Source organism: Cryptosporidium sp. chipmunk genotype I (assembly GCF_004936735.1).
Source record: "Cryptosporidium sp. chipmunk genotype I strain 37763 chromosome Unknown contig_1, whole genome shotgun sequence".
NCBI lineage: Eukaryota > Apicomplexa > Conoidasida > Eucoccidiorida > Cryptosporidiidae > Cryptosporidium > Cryptosporidium sp. chipmunk genotype I.
Window position 1 is genome coordinate 1 of NW_027125604.1, and position 14210 is coordinate 14210.

General features: G+C 27.2%; 5 protein-coding genes across 5 annotated transcripts; 1 reads left to right on the forward strand and 4 right to left on the reverse strand.

Annotated features, from left to right (window-relative positions):
* Positions 1 to 485: 485 nt before the first annotated feature.
* Positions 486 to 1448, forward strand: ELE39_000001 (uncharacterized protein; the record flags this gene model as incomplete). Its single annotated transcript, XM_067344774.1, has 1 exon — positions 486 to 1448. One exon carries the CDS (start codon positions 486 to 488, stop codon positions 1446 to 1448), a length of 963 nt encoding a protein of 320 aa, XP_067200789.1.
* Positions 1449 to 5238: 3790 nt separating this feature from the next.
* Positions 5239 to 6060, reverse strand: ELE39_000012 (56 kDa transmembrane; the record flags this gene model as incomplete). Its single annotated transcript, XM_067344777.1, has 1 exon — positions 5239 to 6060. The coding sequence occupies one exon, from the start codon at positions 6058 to 6060 to the stop codon at positions 5239 to 5241; it is 822 nt and encodes a 273-aa protein (XP_067200800.1).
* Positions 6061 to 8917: 2857 nt separating this feature from the next.
* Positions 8918 to 10123, reverse strand: ELE39_000023 (inosine-5-monophosphate dehydrogenase; the record flags this gene model as incomplete). The annotated part of the gene is made up of 1 exon (XM_067344789.1): positions 8918 to 10123. One exon carries the CDS (start codon positions 10121 to 10123, stop codon positions 8918 to 8920), a length of 1206 nt encoding a protein of 401 aa, XP_067200811.1.
* A 1065-nt stretch (positions 10124 to 11188) lies between these two features.
* Positions 11189 to 12007, reverse strand: ELE39_000034 (uncharacterized protein; the record flags this gene model as incomplete). The annotated part of the gene is made up of 1 exon (XM_067344801.1): positions 11189 to 12007. One exon carries the CDS (start codon positions 12005 to 12007, stop codon positions 11189 to 11191), a length of 819 nt encoding a protein of 272 aa, XP_067200822.1.
* A 700-nt stretch (positions 12008 to 12707) lies between these two features.
* Positions 12708 to 13298, reverse strand: ELE39_000045 (serine repeat antigen; the record flags this gene model as incomplete). Its single annotated transcript, XM_067344813.1, has 1 exon — positions 12708 to 13298. The coding sequence occupies one exon, from the start codon at positions 13296 to 13298 to the stop codon at positions 12708 to 12710; it is 591 nt and encodes a 196-aa protein (XP_067200833.1).
* Positions 13299 to 14210: the final 912 nt, after the last annotated feature.

The following is a 14210-nucleotide window of genomic DNA, read 5'->3' on the forward strand; positions in this document are numbered from 1 at the left end:
AACCTAAAACCTAAAACCTAAACCTAAAACCTAAACCTAAAACCTAAAACCTAAAACCTAAACCTAAAACCTAAACCTAAAACCTAAAACCTAAACCTAAACCTAAAACCTAAACCCTAAAACCCCTAAAACCTAAACCTAAAACCTAAACCTAAAACCCTAAACCTAAAACCTAAAACCTAAAACCTAAAACCTAAACCACCTAAACCTAAACCTAAACCTAAACCTAAAACCTAAAACCTAAACCTAAACCCTAAACCTAAAACCCCCTAAAACCTAAAACCTAAAACCTAAACCTAAACCTAAACCTAAAACCTAAAAACCTAAAACCTAAAACCTAAAAACCTAAACCTAAAACCTAAAACCTAAAACCCTAAACCTAAACCCTAAAACCGCCCTAAATCTAAAGGCGCTAAACTACAAGTGGATCTGAAAACCAATAAACATGCCAAATTTTTTAAAGAAATAATTTAAATTCGTCAGAAATGAAACATTTTTCAATTATAGTTTTGTTTTTAACGATTTTGTTGGACATACGGCTTACTGAAGGAAGCACAAACCTTTTTATTCCAATTAAAAAAAGTAGAATAAGTGTGAGAGAAAAATGGAAAAAATACCAGAAAAAAAAAGTTGAAGAAGAAAAAGAAATTCACAGTGATGAAATATATAATACAGGAGAATTACTTCTAGTTACAATTATCGGAAAATCAAACATTAATTATCCGTATTTGGGAAATGCCGGTGTTCAGAAAAAATGTAAGGAAATAGAAAAGATTGTTTTGTATGCGTTTAGGACAGAATTGTTTTATGTTGCAAAAGTTCAGTGCAAAAAAAATGTTGTGATTCATGGCAAAGATGGAGAGTTTAGTCTTGATTTTGATGATAAAGAAATTTTTATTAATACAGATATTGTTGTTACAAGAAAAACTGTGAAACATCCAAGCAATATTAAAGTAACATCGTATAAAGTTGGGGAAGTTCCGTTTCATTGCCCAAATGCAAATAATTTAAATATTGCAGTAATTGATAAGAGTTTTGATGTAAAAACTAATCAAAATTATATCAAAAATTTGGGACTTGTTTTTATCGGAATCATTAGTCAAACATCACTTCAATTAGAATTTCCATTTGTAGATGTTGAAACTGCAAGCATAAAAAACTACCACTTTAATCAGTTTTCTTATGTTATATATGAAGGGAGTCAAACCTTTACTTCAATTCCAATTCTAGCCGGTAACACCTGTGATATCAAGGTTGCAAATACAATTAGGTGTAAACCAGGAACACCTATCAACTTTATGTATGAATTGGAGAACGGAAATTTAGTAAGCAATCAAGTTAAAGTATTTACAAATAATATGTTTGGAAAGACCATTTTTCAAGACCAGGATCTAAACAAATTATTGGAGCGTGTAAAGAAAGCATTAACTGATGATATTGATAGGTAAAAATACATATGAAGCTGAATTATAAGAATAACACTAACCTAATTTAAAACTTTAAGACATTCGGAACGATTGGTTGCTGATATGACTTCGTACTGGTGAATAACGTCTTAATGAGTTTTCAGAAATTGAATATTGCTAATATTTATGTACTTATGTTGACTTGGAAAAAAAAAGAAAAAAGTTATTACAAAATCATTTCTTTACTGATATTTTACTTCGCACAGACAAAAACATCCGGTTAAAATAATGAAAATCTCCGGTAATTTAAGTACTTCAATTATACATTACAAATTCATCAGATGCACCAATATTTAATTGAAATATATTAATAAACGAGGTATTTGCAATACCTTGTTTATTCCCTATCAAATTAAATCAAATCATAATTGGCTTTAAAGGCTTATTTGTTTGGTCATATTAGTTTAAAAGTTGAATAGCTTGTCACTAAACATGATAGACTAAATAACAAAAACATCTGAAAAAAAAGTTTTCAAAACTCATTCAACTTTGAATTGATTCCGATATATTTCCAATTTAATCTTATATTGTTGTCATTAAGACAAAATCAAAGAAACCTATATACGTACATACATATATCCATTCTTTCACTTTTAGAGTGCAAACTTTTACATTACCATTTCCTGATGGGCCTGAATCTCCAATGGAAATTTAATAATGTAATTTTTATATTGTAATCTTTAAAGAATTCACTTCTCCAATAATCTTGTGTTTTAATGCTTATTTAATTGTTCAGTATATAATCAGTAATAAAATATAATTCAAAAAACTTTAGTGAACAACCTAACTATAAAATTACGTCTTATCAATATACTTGCTGATGAATTTCTCATTGAATAACAACTTTCAATATCAAAACTTGCCTTTAAGTAGAAAATTAAATTTATCAAATATTTAACTTATCCTGGCTTCACCTACTTTTAATTATTAATAGAATAACAAGCTGAACTAGTTGATTTCGAATTTGTTAGAAATAAACTTACGAATATCAGAGAAAACTTTGTAAATTACAAGTAAAAAATCGTCTTCTGATCTTAACCCTTGTACTAATCGTCCAAATTACCAAAATGTACTATTATATAGCCAGGTAAAAGTCTTAGTACTTTAACAAAATATTTAATGTTGATAAATAGTTCTTTTACAAATTTTACTAAAAATATCATTTAGCTAATTAGAGAAAATTAAATATTGTTTCACTTTTAGTTGATTTACGTGAAATGCAATATATCTTGTTAACTAATAATTAATCAAACTTGAAATTGCAACCAAATACTGAGAAAACTACTCGTCTTCGTATTTTTAAAGTATGAACTCATTTGTTTAATATTTTAATGGAAATAAAAACATGTGACAAAATTAACTAATAGAACAATCATCTTGAAATGTTTTCCAACTAGACAAAAAGTAATAATTATTTGATAAAAACTATCTTTAAGTTACAAAATCTACATTTTTACCATGTTAGATTATTTGAAATTGCAATAGATTCTTCACAAAAACTTTAGAGAAACTGTCTTTGAAATCACAGAGTAAAGCTATCTTTTGAACTTTTAATATTGTAGATATATTTGAGAAATCAGTTAAGGACAAATTTAAAAGAATTAGATTCATCTTTTTTGCTAATAATAAGCAAATAATATGTCTCATCACTTTGAATTGATGAACTTTGTTGATAAACTCTTCATTTGTATTTAATTTTAAGTACCTAATAAAAATTTAAACTGCTCAACAATAAAGTATGTATTTGAGAATATGCTTAATTATACCTTCTTGTATCTAAATATAATAAAAGCCTTCACTTCTAGTTATTTTACTTCATTTTTATTCCTTTTTGACGAGAAGCATTATAGTAAATAAAATACATTTGTAATTGATATCAATATTTTTAGTTTCTATCCTAATTTGTTAAATGACTATAGAATAACTAAAAAGAAGTATCTACTTAATAGATGTATGTTATAGGAATACAGGTACCTGTACTCATTAAATTATATATTTGCATACCTATAATCCTTGGTTTATATTAAATTGTAAAATTAAATATTATCAATTTTTTTCAAGACTTCTCAAACTTCGAAACTATTTGATAACGAACTTCTAATATACTTTTAAATAATTGTTTTGAAAGGTTTGTATAATATAGTCCCAATTTTAATAAGAACTAAACCCACATACAATTCAAAAAAAAAAAACTTCAAGTCATTTAATAAATTGTTTTAAATATCTTTGGTTGCAAAAATAGCAAGCTTGTCTTCTTTCATGCTCTGAGCTTATATATTGATTTGAATTTCAGTCTACAAAACATTACGCAGTAAAGCTACCCAGATATATTGTAAATGGATGATTAGAATCTAAATTTGAAGAATTAACATTGATTAATTAACGAAAAAAAAGCTGTTTAAGAAGACTTTAATCCTTCAAATCCGTTTATAAGTATTGTTATATCGATTATAAAATTAAGATTTATGCTGAAATTAAACTTGAAAAAGAAACTCGTAGAATTGGTATTATTGATCTTACTTAGATATCCACCAAAGCCGAATAATATGTTTTTTCACTATTAAGCGGTGGATAAGGTTAATTAAAATCATGTTTAATTAATCAACTAAATTATTCATTTACCTGAAGAAGTTCTTTGGCTTTGATTAAAATATCTAAAATAACACTGCATTTATTCTAATCCACACAGAGATCAACCCACTTATACTAGAAGTCACTAGACAGCCAAAGATGATTCTAAAATTAATAAAGAAAATATTTGTGATTAATGTATTGATGAAAAACATTTTAAACATGATAGATAACCTCAGGCAAAGAAAAGAATTTCATTCTCTATTCAAAAAATATCTTACCTTCGGTATATTACAAACTTTCTTTTAACAAAGAATGATTGAAAGTATTTAGTACTTTTGGCAGTCATTAAGATTTATTTTAGACTCATATTTGTGCCAAAATGTTTATCTTTTAACATGAGCAAATTAATATAGATTTTTGCATTTTGTAAATTATTTAGGATTCGAGTTTATTATTCGCATTTAATCGTCTTATACCATAAATTTTATATATTTTTTTTCAATTATCTTCCTCTCTATCAGCGATGGGATTTCTAAATGGGTTATCTATTTTTATTATCCAGTCAATACATCAGATTTACAGAAATTTGATAAAAATTAGAATAATTCTAAAAAAATTCAATTAATTAACGTGTCTTAACTAAAACAAAAGCTAAATAATCTCACTAGGAATTTATTTAATAATAATTAAAAAAAAACAATGCTTATTTCCTTCTAATAAATCTCTTCATTAAATTAGTTTTACTTTGATTTACTTTCTAAGAAACATTAAAAAATGGAGTTAGGTTTAAATTTTACAATAAAAATTAATTCGTTTAAATTCATTCCAAATGAGAGATTAAGTTAATACAAAATTTATCTTTAGTGGAAATAATAAAGAAAAAACTTGATCCTTGAATTTCACAAATTGAATTAAATTTGCAAAAAATATTTCTTAATTTAATCAAATTATTTTTATTTAAAAAAAAATCGGAATTTTAAATCTACTAATCTTCAAAAAAAAGTTTTTAAAAATACACAGATCTTTAAATAATCAATATAAACTCATTTTGACGAACTTCCATAGAAAATTGAAGGATAATTTGTTATTTAAAACTTGATTAGTATTTTCTAATATCTAGAAGTACAGTACAAACACACACACACACAAATCTAAAATATACAGCTTTGCTTGGCTTATCAGTTCACGGAAATCAATCTCAATCACAATATTGACAAGGCCGTCTTGTTGCACATCCTGGTCTCAAAAAATGGGAATTTTGTGGGTTTTTAGGGCATGGTGCTGAAAGAAACCCTACAGGTTTTGTAAGCAGAGCAGAAGGGCCACTGCAAAAAGATCGCGAAGTTTTAGAACATGAATTACTCTGTTGAGTTGATAAACCTGAAGCTGATGCTAGTGATCTCTGTCTTTGCTTTCCCAAATTTTCTGGAAATCTATGTGATTCAGGCGCTAATGAACTATTTAAAGGTGAATCAAACGGTTTTTGAGATGAAGCAGAAGAGTGTAACCCAGCTTTGCCTGCGCATTTTTTGGAAAATAAACTATTAGATTGAGAAGCAGTAGATAGAGCACCTGAAGATCTTGATAAAGCTTTATTTATTACTGAAGCAAGACCTGCGGAGGAGGTGGGCATACGTAATAAACCTAAACTCGGAAGAGAAGACGAACTCATTTCACCTGAATGGCTTTCTCCAGGAGAACCCGGCCTATTATTTGTGGGTCGTGCATATAAACCTCTTTGAAGGGGAGCACCCGTCCCATTTAAGACAGAACCTCGAGGCTGACCAGCTTGTCTAAGAAGAGCACCAGATTTTCCAGTCACTCCAAAGCCTAACCCATTCAAACTTTGAATTGCAGAACGACTAAAATCACCTTTTAGCTTAACAAAGCAATATTCGGAGAGAAAACCTTGATTAATGAACACATTTGAAAAATGAGTAAATAAAGGGTAATCTTGTGAAGTTAAGAAAAAACCATAAAGAGAAACACATATCAGAAATGAATTTAAAAAATTAAACATTTTTAATATTTGTAAACCTTTTAAAAAAAAAAAATCGCGATATATTATTGTATGGATAAAATAGTGTTGGCGCCAACTTGTATCTTTCAAATCAAAATAATGAAGTTGAATTTGAAATCAGAACTAAAGTTTGTTGATGATATACTTATTTGTATCAGAACTTTGATCGTATTTTTTTACTTGTTTGTCTTAATTTGTGACAAATTTTTTGAGATTGTTTTAAAATAGAACAAAAATAATGCCATTTGAATTCTTCTGTTTAAAAAAAGATGAAATTACTCAAGCAATTCTTTCTACGTATTTTAGTATCAAATAATGGTTATGTTATATAGTGAATGCTTATTTTTGTCTTTATTACAAGAGTTTGTAACGGCATGGTTCTGAGTTAAAATGAAATTATATTTCTGCGAATATTAAGCTGTTTGAGCTTAACTTAATGTTAGTGATTAATGAACTTTCTAGTCTCAAGTCATAGGAAATACCTTACTATTTGAGCTATTATTCTAAATTATTCACTTTGCTTGATTAATTTTTTTGAATAAAATTTTAAAAATTTTTTATGCAAGCAGCTATATTAATATCATGTGGAAAAAAATAACTAAATTTTATTTCTAATTTTTTGTAAATTTAAACAAGTTATATAAGTATTTGTAATTTAATTAAAGAGCAATAATTTAGAAACTAATTTCATTCATTATAAAATTAATGTCTGGATTGAAATTATAATTTCAAGTGCCCCTGTAAAAATAAACTCAAAATACTCATAATTCTTAGAAAAGTTTCATTAAATTACTAGCCTTTTTGAAGAAAAAATTTTTCCTAAAAAACCTGAATAAAGATAATATTAAATTCTTTGAATTTAGTTAGATGGTTAATGATTTAAAGTATAAAACCCTGAAGTATTTATAATAACTATATAACATATGAATTCAAATAAAAACATTAATAAATTTGATCCAAAATTAAGATAAATAAGAATTTAAATCTTGCTAATATATGTTTTATATTATTCTAAGGATTTTTTCTAATTTTTCAAAATACATAATATATTAACTATTATTCTTACAAAATGTATTCAAATTCCTTTTGAACATCAAAAACTTATTAAGAAATATGCTATGTTTCGCTTGTTAAAATAATAATAGATAATTTAATTTTTGTAACTAAATAATTAAAGTATTTGCGAAAGATTGGTTTATATCATTTATTTTCCAGATTAAATTCATTTATTACAACATTTTGAGCATTTATATTTATTACGTGCATAACGGACAACTTTGAAGATAAAAGTTCGAATTATTTAATTTAAATGTATAATATTGACCAAAAAATTCATGGAAATTAATACTATTTGTCTGAAATGTGAACTCTAGAGGCTTAACAAATTTAAAATTACTTTAAAAATAAGGATTGCTTGGGGAAAAGTGCGATCTTAAATGTGCTCCAAAAATTTTAATAATTGAAATTAGACAGACCTTTTTGAAAGAACAAGAAATATGTACTATGTTCTGTCTTTTAGACTTTTTGAGCACAATTACTTTATGTGATATAAATTTTTCTGATAAAATATTGCTTAACGAAATGAAAAAGATCTTAATGGTTTCAATTTGTTTTCAAATTTTGTTCTTTTACGAAAGTTCAAGTGAGAATTTCCATAATACTCTTAAAATTGTGATAACTATTAAAATGTCAATAAAAACAACTTATTTTTCCCAATTCGATGATATTTGCGGATTCTTAGTTTTACACTACCATCTGGGTGCTTGAAGGCTTAAACTTAAGATTTTCACTTCTATTCAGTTTTTTGGATCAAGAAACCTTTGAACACTACTTCAATTAATGAAATATCTTTTTGAAATAAATTTTCACCTACCGGAAACAAGTTAGAAGACGAATTAATTAGTAATCACGTATTTATTTAGAGGAAATGAATGATTATTAAAGTTTACAACAAAGCCAGGCATTTATTTATTCGCTTTCAGTTAATATATTGAATTTTGAAACTAACTGCCATAGGTATAAGGTTTTGATATTTTCGCTTCTGGAGAAATACCCTTTAATAAAATAAGAGATTTACAAGATATATTATTTCTTTGTAACTATTTTTTAATTATCTTGAAATTAATTGAAATTTTGAATCGTCAATTATCTTCGAAAATATTTTTAAAAGATTTAATTGATAAATATATCACAACAAGTTAATATAATATATAACTTAAAATTTCAATCAATGTATATTTAGCCAAATTAAGTTCATAATTTATCTTTAAATAATTTCTTGAAGAAATATTATCAAAGTTTTATTAATTTGTATTAAATTTAAGTGGTTTTTACTTTTTATTTGGTTAAATATAATTTTTAATATTTAAAAAAAATTTATTTATTAAATAATTATTTCTGTTATTGCATAAAATATAATTTTCACATAAAAAATTTATCCATGAATTTTTTTTGAAAATCGAATATTTTCAATTCAAGTTAATGTTAACAGTAATGTATTTTAAATTAATAATCAAAAAAATTAAATTAGAAACTTCAATTGTAAATAATCTTAATTCAAATTACGAACAGATAAGACAGATACAAATTTACATATTTTTAATTTTAACACGGAATAATTTTATTTTGAATTTCTTATTTAATCAATTTTATTTAAACATATAGCATACGATATTTAAATAATCAACACGTTTGTTTAGTAATTTTAGTTTCAATAAACTTTCATGGAACAAATACTGGTTTAACTTAGAATAGTTTATAAATTACTAAACTTTCTATTCAATAAATTTCAAAATGAAAATGTTAAGATAAATGATCTATGATTCACGATCAAGAGAGAAAAAACTATTAAAAAAGCCTATTTACTATAATTCATTACTTCTTTCACGATTTCAACATCGTGTACATGGCTTTCTCTTAATCCAGATGCTGTTATTTCAACATAGCTTGATTTCTTCCACAATTCTTCAATTGAAGCAGAGCCTAAATAACCCATACAGGATCTTAGTCCTCCTACAAGCTGATATACTACACCCTCCATTTCACCTTTATATTTGACTCTGCCTTCAATACCTTCTGGAACCATCTTATTTTCAGGTCTTTTTTCCTGGAAATATCTATCTCCACTACCACTCTTCATTGCTCCAACACTTCCCATGCCTCTGTAGTACTTATAAACGGTATCTCCTAAAAGTTCTTTTTCGCCTGGGCTTTCTTCAGTACCGGCTAGAATTGAACCAATCATTACACTCGATGCTCCAACTGCTAATGCTTTTCCAATATCACCACTATATCTTATTCCTCCATCTGCAATGACCGGAACACCAAATTCATTAGCAACTGATGAACACTTCTCAATTGCTGTAATTTGAGGAACACCAACTCCTGCAACAATTCTTGTGGTGCAAATACTACCTGGACCAATTCCAACCTTTATTCCGTCTGCACCATTTTCAATTAATTCTTTTGTTGCTTCTTCTGTTACAACATTCCCAACGATTACATCGACATTCATTTTTGATTTAATTTCTCTCAAAGTTCTGATTATATTGAGAGAATGACCATGTGCAGAGTCTAATACAATCACATCTACTCCTGCTTCTACTAGTAACTTTGCTCTTTCTATCTCATTAACACCTATTGCTGCTCCTACTCTTAACCTACCACTTCCATCTAAATTTGCATTGCTATAAGCATCAATAGCAAAGTTTGGCTTATTTTCTTTCCCAACTTGGCTTTCCTCCGTTAAACTTTGATCTTCAGTACCTTTCTCACTCTTTTGCAAATTTGTTATCCAATTCTTGACTTTCAATACTTCATTAACCTGAGTTTCCATGTCCATATTTTTGTGAATAATTCCGATACCTCCTAGTCTAGCCATTCCCACTGCCATCAGGTGCTCTGTTACTGTATCCATTGCAGAGCTTATCAGAGGGATTTTGAGGGTAACATTTTTTGTTAATTTTGTTTCTAAACTAACTTCTCTAGGTAATACTTCAGAGTAATTTGGAACCAATAAAATGTCTTCGAATGTTAGGCCTTTTCCTATGCTTTTTGTGGACATTTCGATTAAACTGTCCCTAATTGAAATAGCTGATATCTAATTACTATTTATTGATCAAACTAGACATTTGGCGCTTTGAGGAAGTGTCTAGTTTGACATTTATTACATTTAGTTTTAATACTTATAAACAAAGTAATAAATATATAGCTTTTAGTTGAATTACAAATATATAATTACCCCTCGTTGATTCTAATTTAGCTTTTTTTTACATCTTTGTTTTATTATAATTTACACAATGCTGAATAAAGTTATATTTTGACGCCAATACACTATTATACAGAATTAGTTTTTTTTTCTTCTTTTATAATGGAAGATCTTTTAAGTAATTTAATTCTGGATTGGCCAAGGCAAATAATGCAAGTTGATTCAGTTGTTAGATTTTCTTTATTTTTATGGTTCACCCATGATTATTTGCAATTTTAATAGCTACCAAGATTTTTTAATTAAATTTAATTTTTTTATAAGCTATTAATAAAACTTATATGTGGTAGCATAGGATTATTGTTGAAAGTTCCTATTTGTCTTCCATTTAATTATTATTAAACTGCGACTTTTTTTTTCTATCTGATAAAGTCACTGGAGCCGTAAATAACTTATTCTGTAAATTAATTAATACATTTACTTCAATAGGTACTGAAGAAATTAAGAAAGATTACAGATGAAATAATAAACCAGTGCCATCAATTGAAATTTACACCGACATCTAGATTGAATTAGACATAATAAACTAAACTATGTACAAAATCAAAACAAGGCGGATTCTAAATAGAACTAATCAACCCAATAAAAACTGGAATAAAGTTGATCATTCAAGTCAGAATTAGTATAAAATAAATAAGTGAAATTATTTATTAATGTAGAATATTAGTATAAGCAAACTTTAAATACTAATAAAAAGCGTGTGCTGATTTTTATTATTTCACGATGAATTTGTATTGTAATAATAGAATTCAAGTAATTACATTATCCCCATTTAAAAATATTTGTATTTTTATAATGAATCTGTAATATAATGTAGAAACTTATTATTCAAAGCAAAAAATAAAGAATTTAAATGAATAATATTTAAATTATATCCTTCAATCTTTCAAACCTTGACATTCTTTTAAAGTATTCTTCCGAAATTAATACGAGCTCTTGTTCTAAAATCCAGTTTTCTAATCTTAGACGATAACAATCAATTGCGCCTTCTTCCTTATTTTCCAACTTTGAAATACAGTATAACTCATAAGAGATTGTTTTGCTAATAAGTAGCTGCTCAAATTCTGACATAACTCTTCTCAAGAATGATTTTTCAACTAAAATGAATTCAGACTCTAGTATTGTTTTTCCAACTCTTCCTACAAATCCATTCTGATTGTAGAATCTGAATTGAGTTGAAACAATGTTTGATTCAATTCTAAAACATTTATCCTTTTTCCGAATCTTCTTTTCATTCAGTATTTCTGCTTTATTTTCTAATAGATCAATTAAATAAGGAATATCACCGCACTTCGATCCGTCATGGTACTCGTTACTATTTTCACATCTCAATCTATAGTACACAGATAAGAAATATGAGTATTCCTTAATAAGACCAACAATTATAGAATATTGAGGCAGCTTCTGGTAACAATCTAAAGCATAGCTAGTATTTGAATATTTGAACAGGTGGCTGTTTGTTGGTTCCTCTGTAGGATTCAAGTCCAATGGATGAATATTTGTAAACAGCCTTGGGATTCTTTCTGTAATGTTGTACTTTAAATGATATTCTCTTGTTTCATTTTTTTTCAACGAGCTTTCTCTCAACAATAATAATGAAAAATAATTTTCATTAGAATTACTGAATTCAGTATTTACTAAAAAATATGTTGCAAAAGTAAACAAAATTAAAAAAATCTTCATATTATTATCGAAAAGTGAATAGTAAAGAATTCCACCTAAAATTAATTTTACCGTTTATTTTTTTTCTTTAAATTTAATTATTTGACAAAGTTTGTCTATATACCGGCAATATATTTATAATTAAATTCAATTTTGCCTTTTTTGGCTCCAAACAGTTTTTTTAACATTTTATCTTTTTTATTATTATCTCCATTTTCTTGTTAATTCAACATTTACATTCCACATATTTCATTTGGAAATTTACTTGTATTATTTATACTATTGAAACCCATTCATTAACGTATTTGCAATTAAAACACCTCAATTATTTCTTCTTCCTCTAACACCTGCATTTAATGCTGAGTCCAAACCTTCTTATATCAAAGATTTCATAGATTAAAGGTAAGATACAGTATTAAAGAGCAAATAGTTTAACATAGGTACGTGAATAGAAAATCAGACGCAGGTAACAAATTAGAAATTAACATTACACTCATAAGTAATTAGAAACATAATATATAAATTGAATTGAATTACATATTACCGATCTGAGCAAGATATTATAATCTATCGCAATATTAAGATCCAGATTACAAAACAACCGTATGTTTCTTCAACATCTTAAGAAACGGAGTGATATACCAACAAAACAAACGCTACAAGTAAAAAGACGACCGTGATGTTATTTGTTATGGTTCCACATAATCAACAAATGGCACGCCTAAAGCCTTGTATCTTCGGTTTCAGAGTTAATATGTCCAACCCCAGAAGATAAACCTGATGAAGATGATAGAGATGATAGAGATGATAGAGATGATGAGGAAGATGAGGAAGATGAGGAAGATGAGGAAGATAAAGAAGATGAAGAAGTTGAACTACTAGTGCCATCATCGTCATCATTGTTATTGTCATCATTGTTATTGTCATCATTGTTATTGTCATCATTGTTATTGTCATCATCATCACCACCATCTTCACTTTCTGATTGATAGCCATCGTTGCCAACACCGAGGGAAGAAACTTTTCCATCTGGGCCTCTCATGACTCCATTTCCGGATGATAAGTGAGAAAAATCGGTTGGACTGCCAATTTGGAGTTCTTGTTGTTGTTGTTCTTCTTCATCATCACCATCACAGCAACAGCAAAGGAATTTCCTGAGCCTTTTGCAACATTTACCACCACACCCAACCTTAATAAATGAAAACTCTTGTCTCAGCAAGGCAAGATCAGATCCGGTAAAAGAGGTAAAAGTGAAAAGAACTGCAAAGACAGCTAAAAGCGAGATAATTGATAAATTTGATAAGAACTTCATTTTCAGAAAAAAATGTACTCAATATTGCATAAAACTATTAGAGTGAAAAAATTTCGTTTTGAAATTTACACAGGATATTCAAAACTTATTTGGTAATATATATTACTTTTATATTAGTGTAAATAAATTAATTGCGTTAATAATAACAGATCTTTGTCAAGTATTAATTCCCGCTCATGCCCTTAATTAGAGGTATCGCAAAAAAAACGTCTTAGCGGTAAGTTGCTTCAGGAAAAGAAAATGCAAATTTGTAATATCTCAGCCATTAAATTAAAAAAGAACTTGAGTAAAAATTTTTATTATAATTTGTGAATTTGTTATTCTTCCATTTTTTTGTCATAGTTTGAGATTAGTCTGGAGGACTGAGTTAATAGTCAAAATAATCAAATTTTTTGCAATTTCAGGATTTAATTAAAAAATTATTTAGGTTAACTAATTTATGGTGTAGAATCATAGAAATGCATGCTAATATTCAACCGGTATAGTAAATTAGAGAGTCAAGTGAGTTACTTCTTTTAATTTTTTTTTAAGTTTATATGGAACGAGCAATCGATTTGAGTTAAAAAGAAAAAAAAAAAAATCTTAGACTAAAATTGATTTTACTCACTAAAAACAAGGTCTCGGTAATTTTTCAAATCGCATTTATACATTACTACCTCAAAACAACGAATAACCATTAATATAAAAGTTCAGAATAATATTAACTAATATTAATTTGAACTCCAAATAATTCTTGATTGCTTGCCGGAAACAAACATTTTTCGAAACTTGAAATATATTGCGCTTTTGTAACAGTATATACGTATATAAATATACGTATATATACACGTATATACATATAAATTATTAGCGTGGGTAATATGAGATAAACTAATATCATGATTACTCCGCGATATTAATCAACTGGTTTAA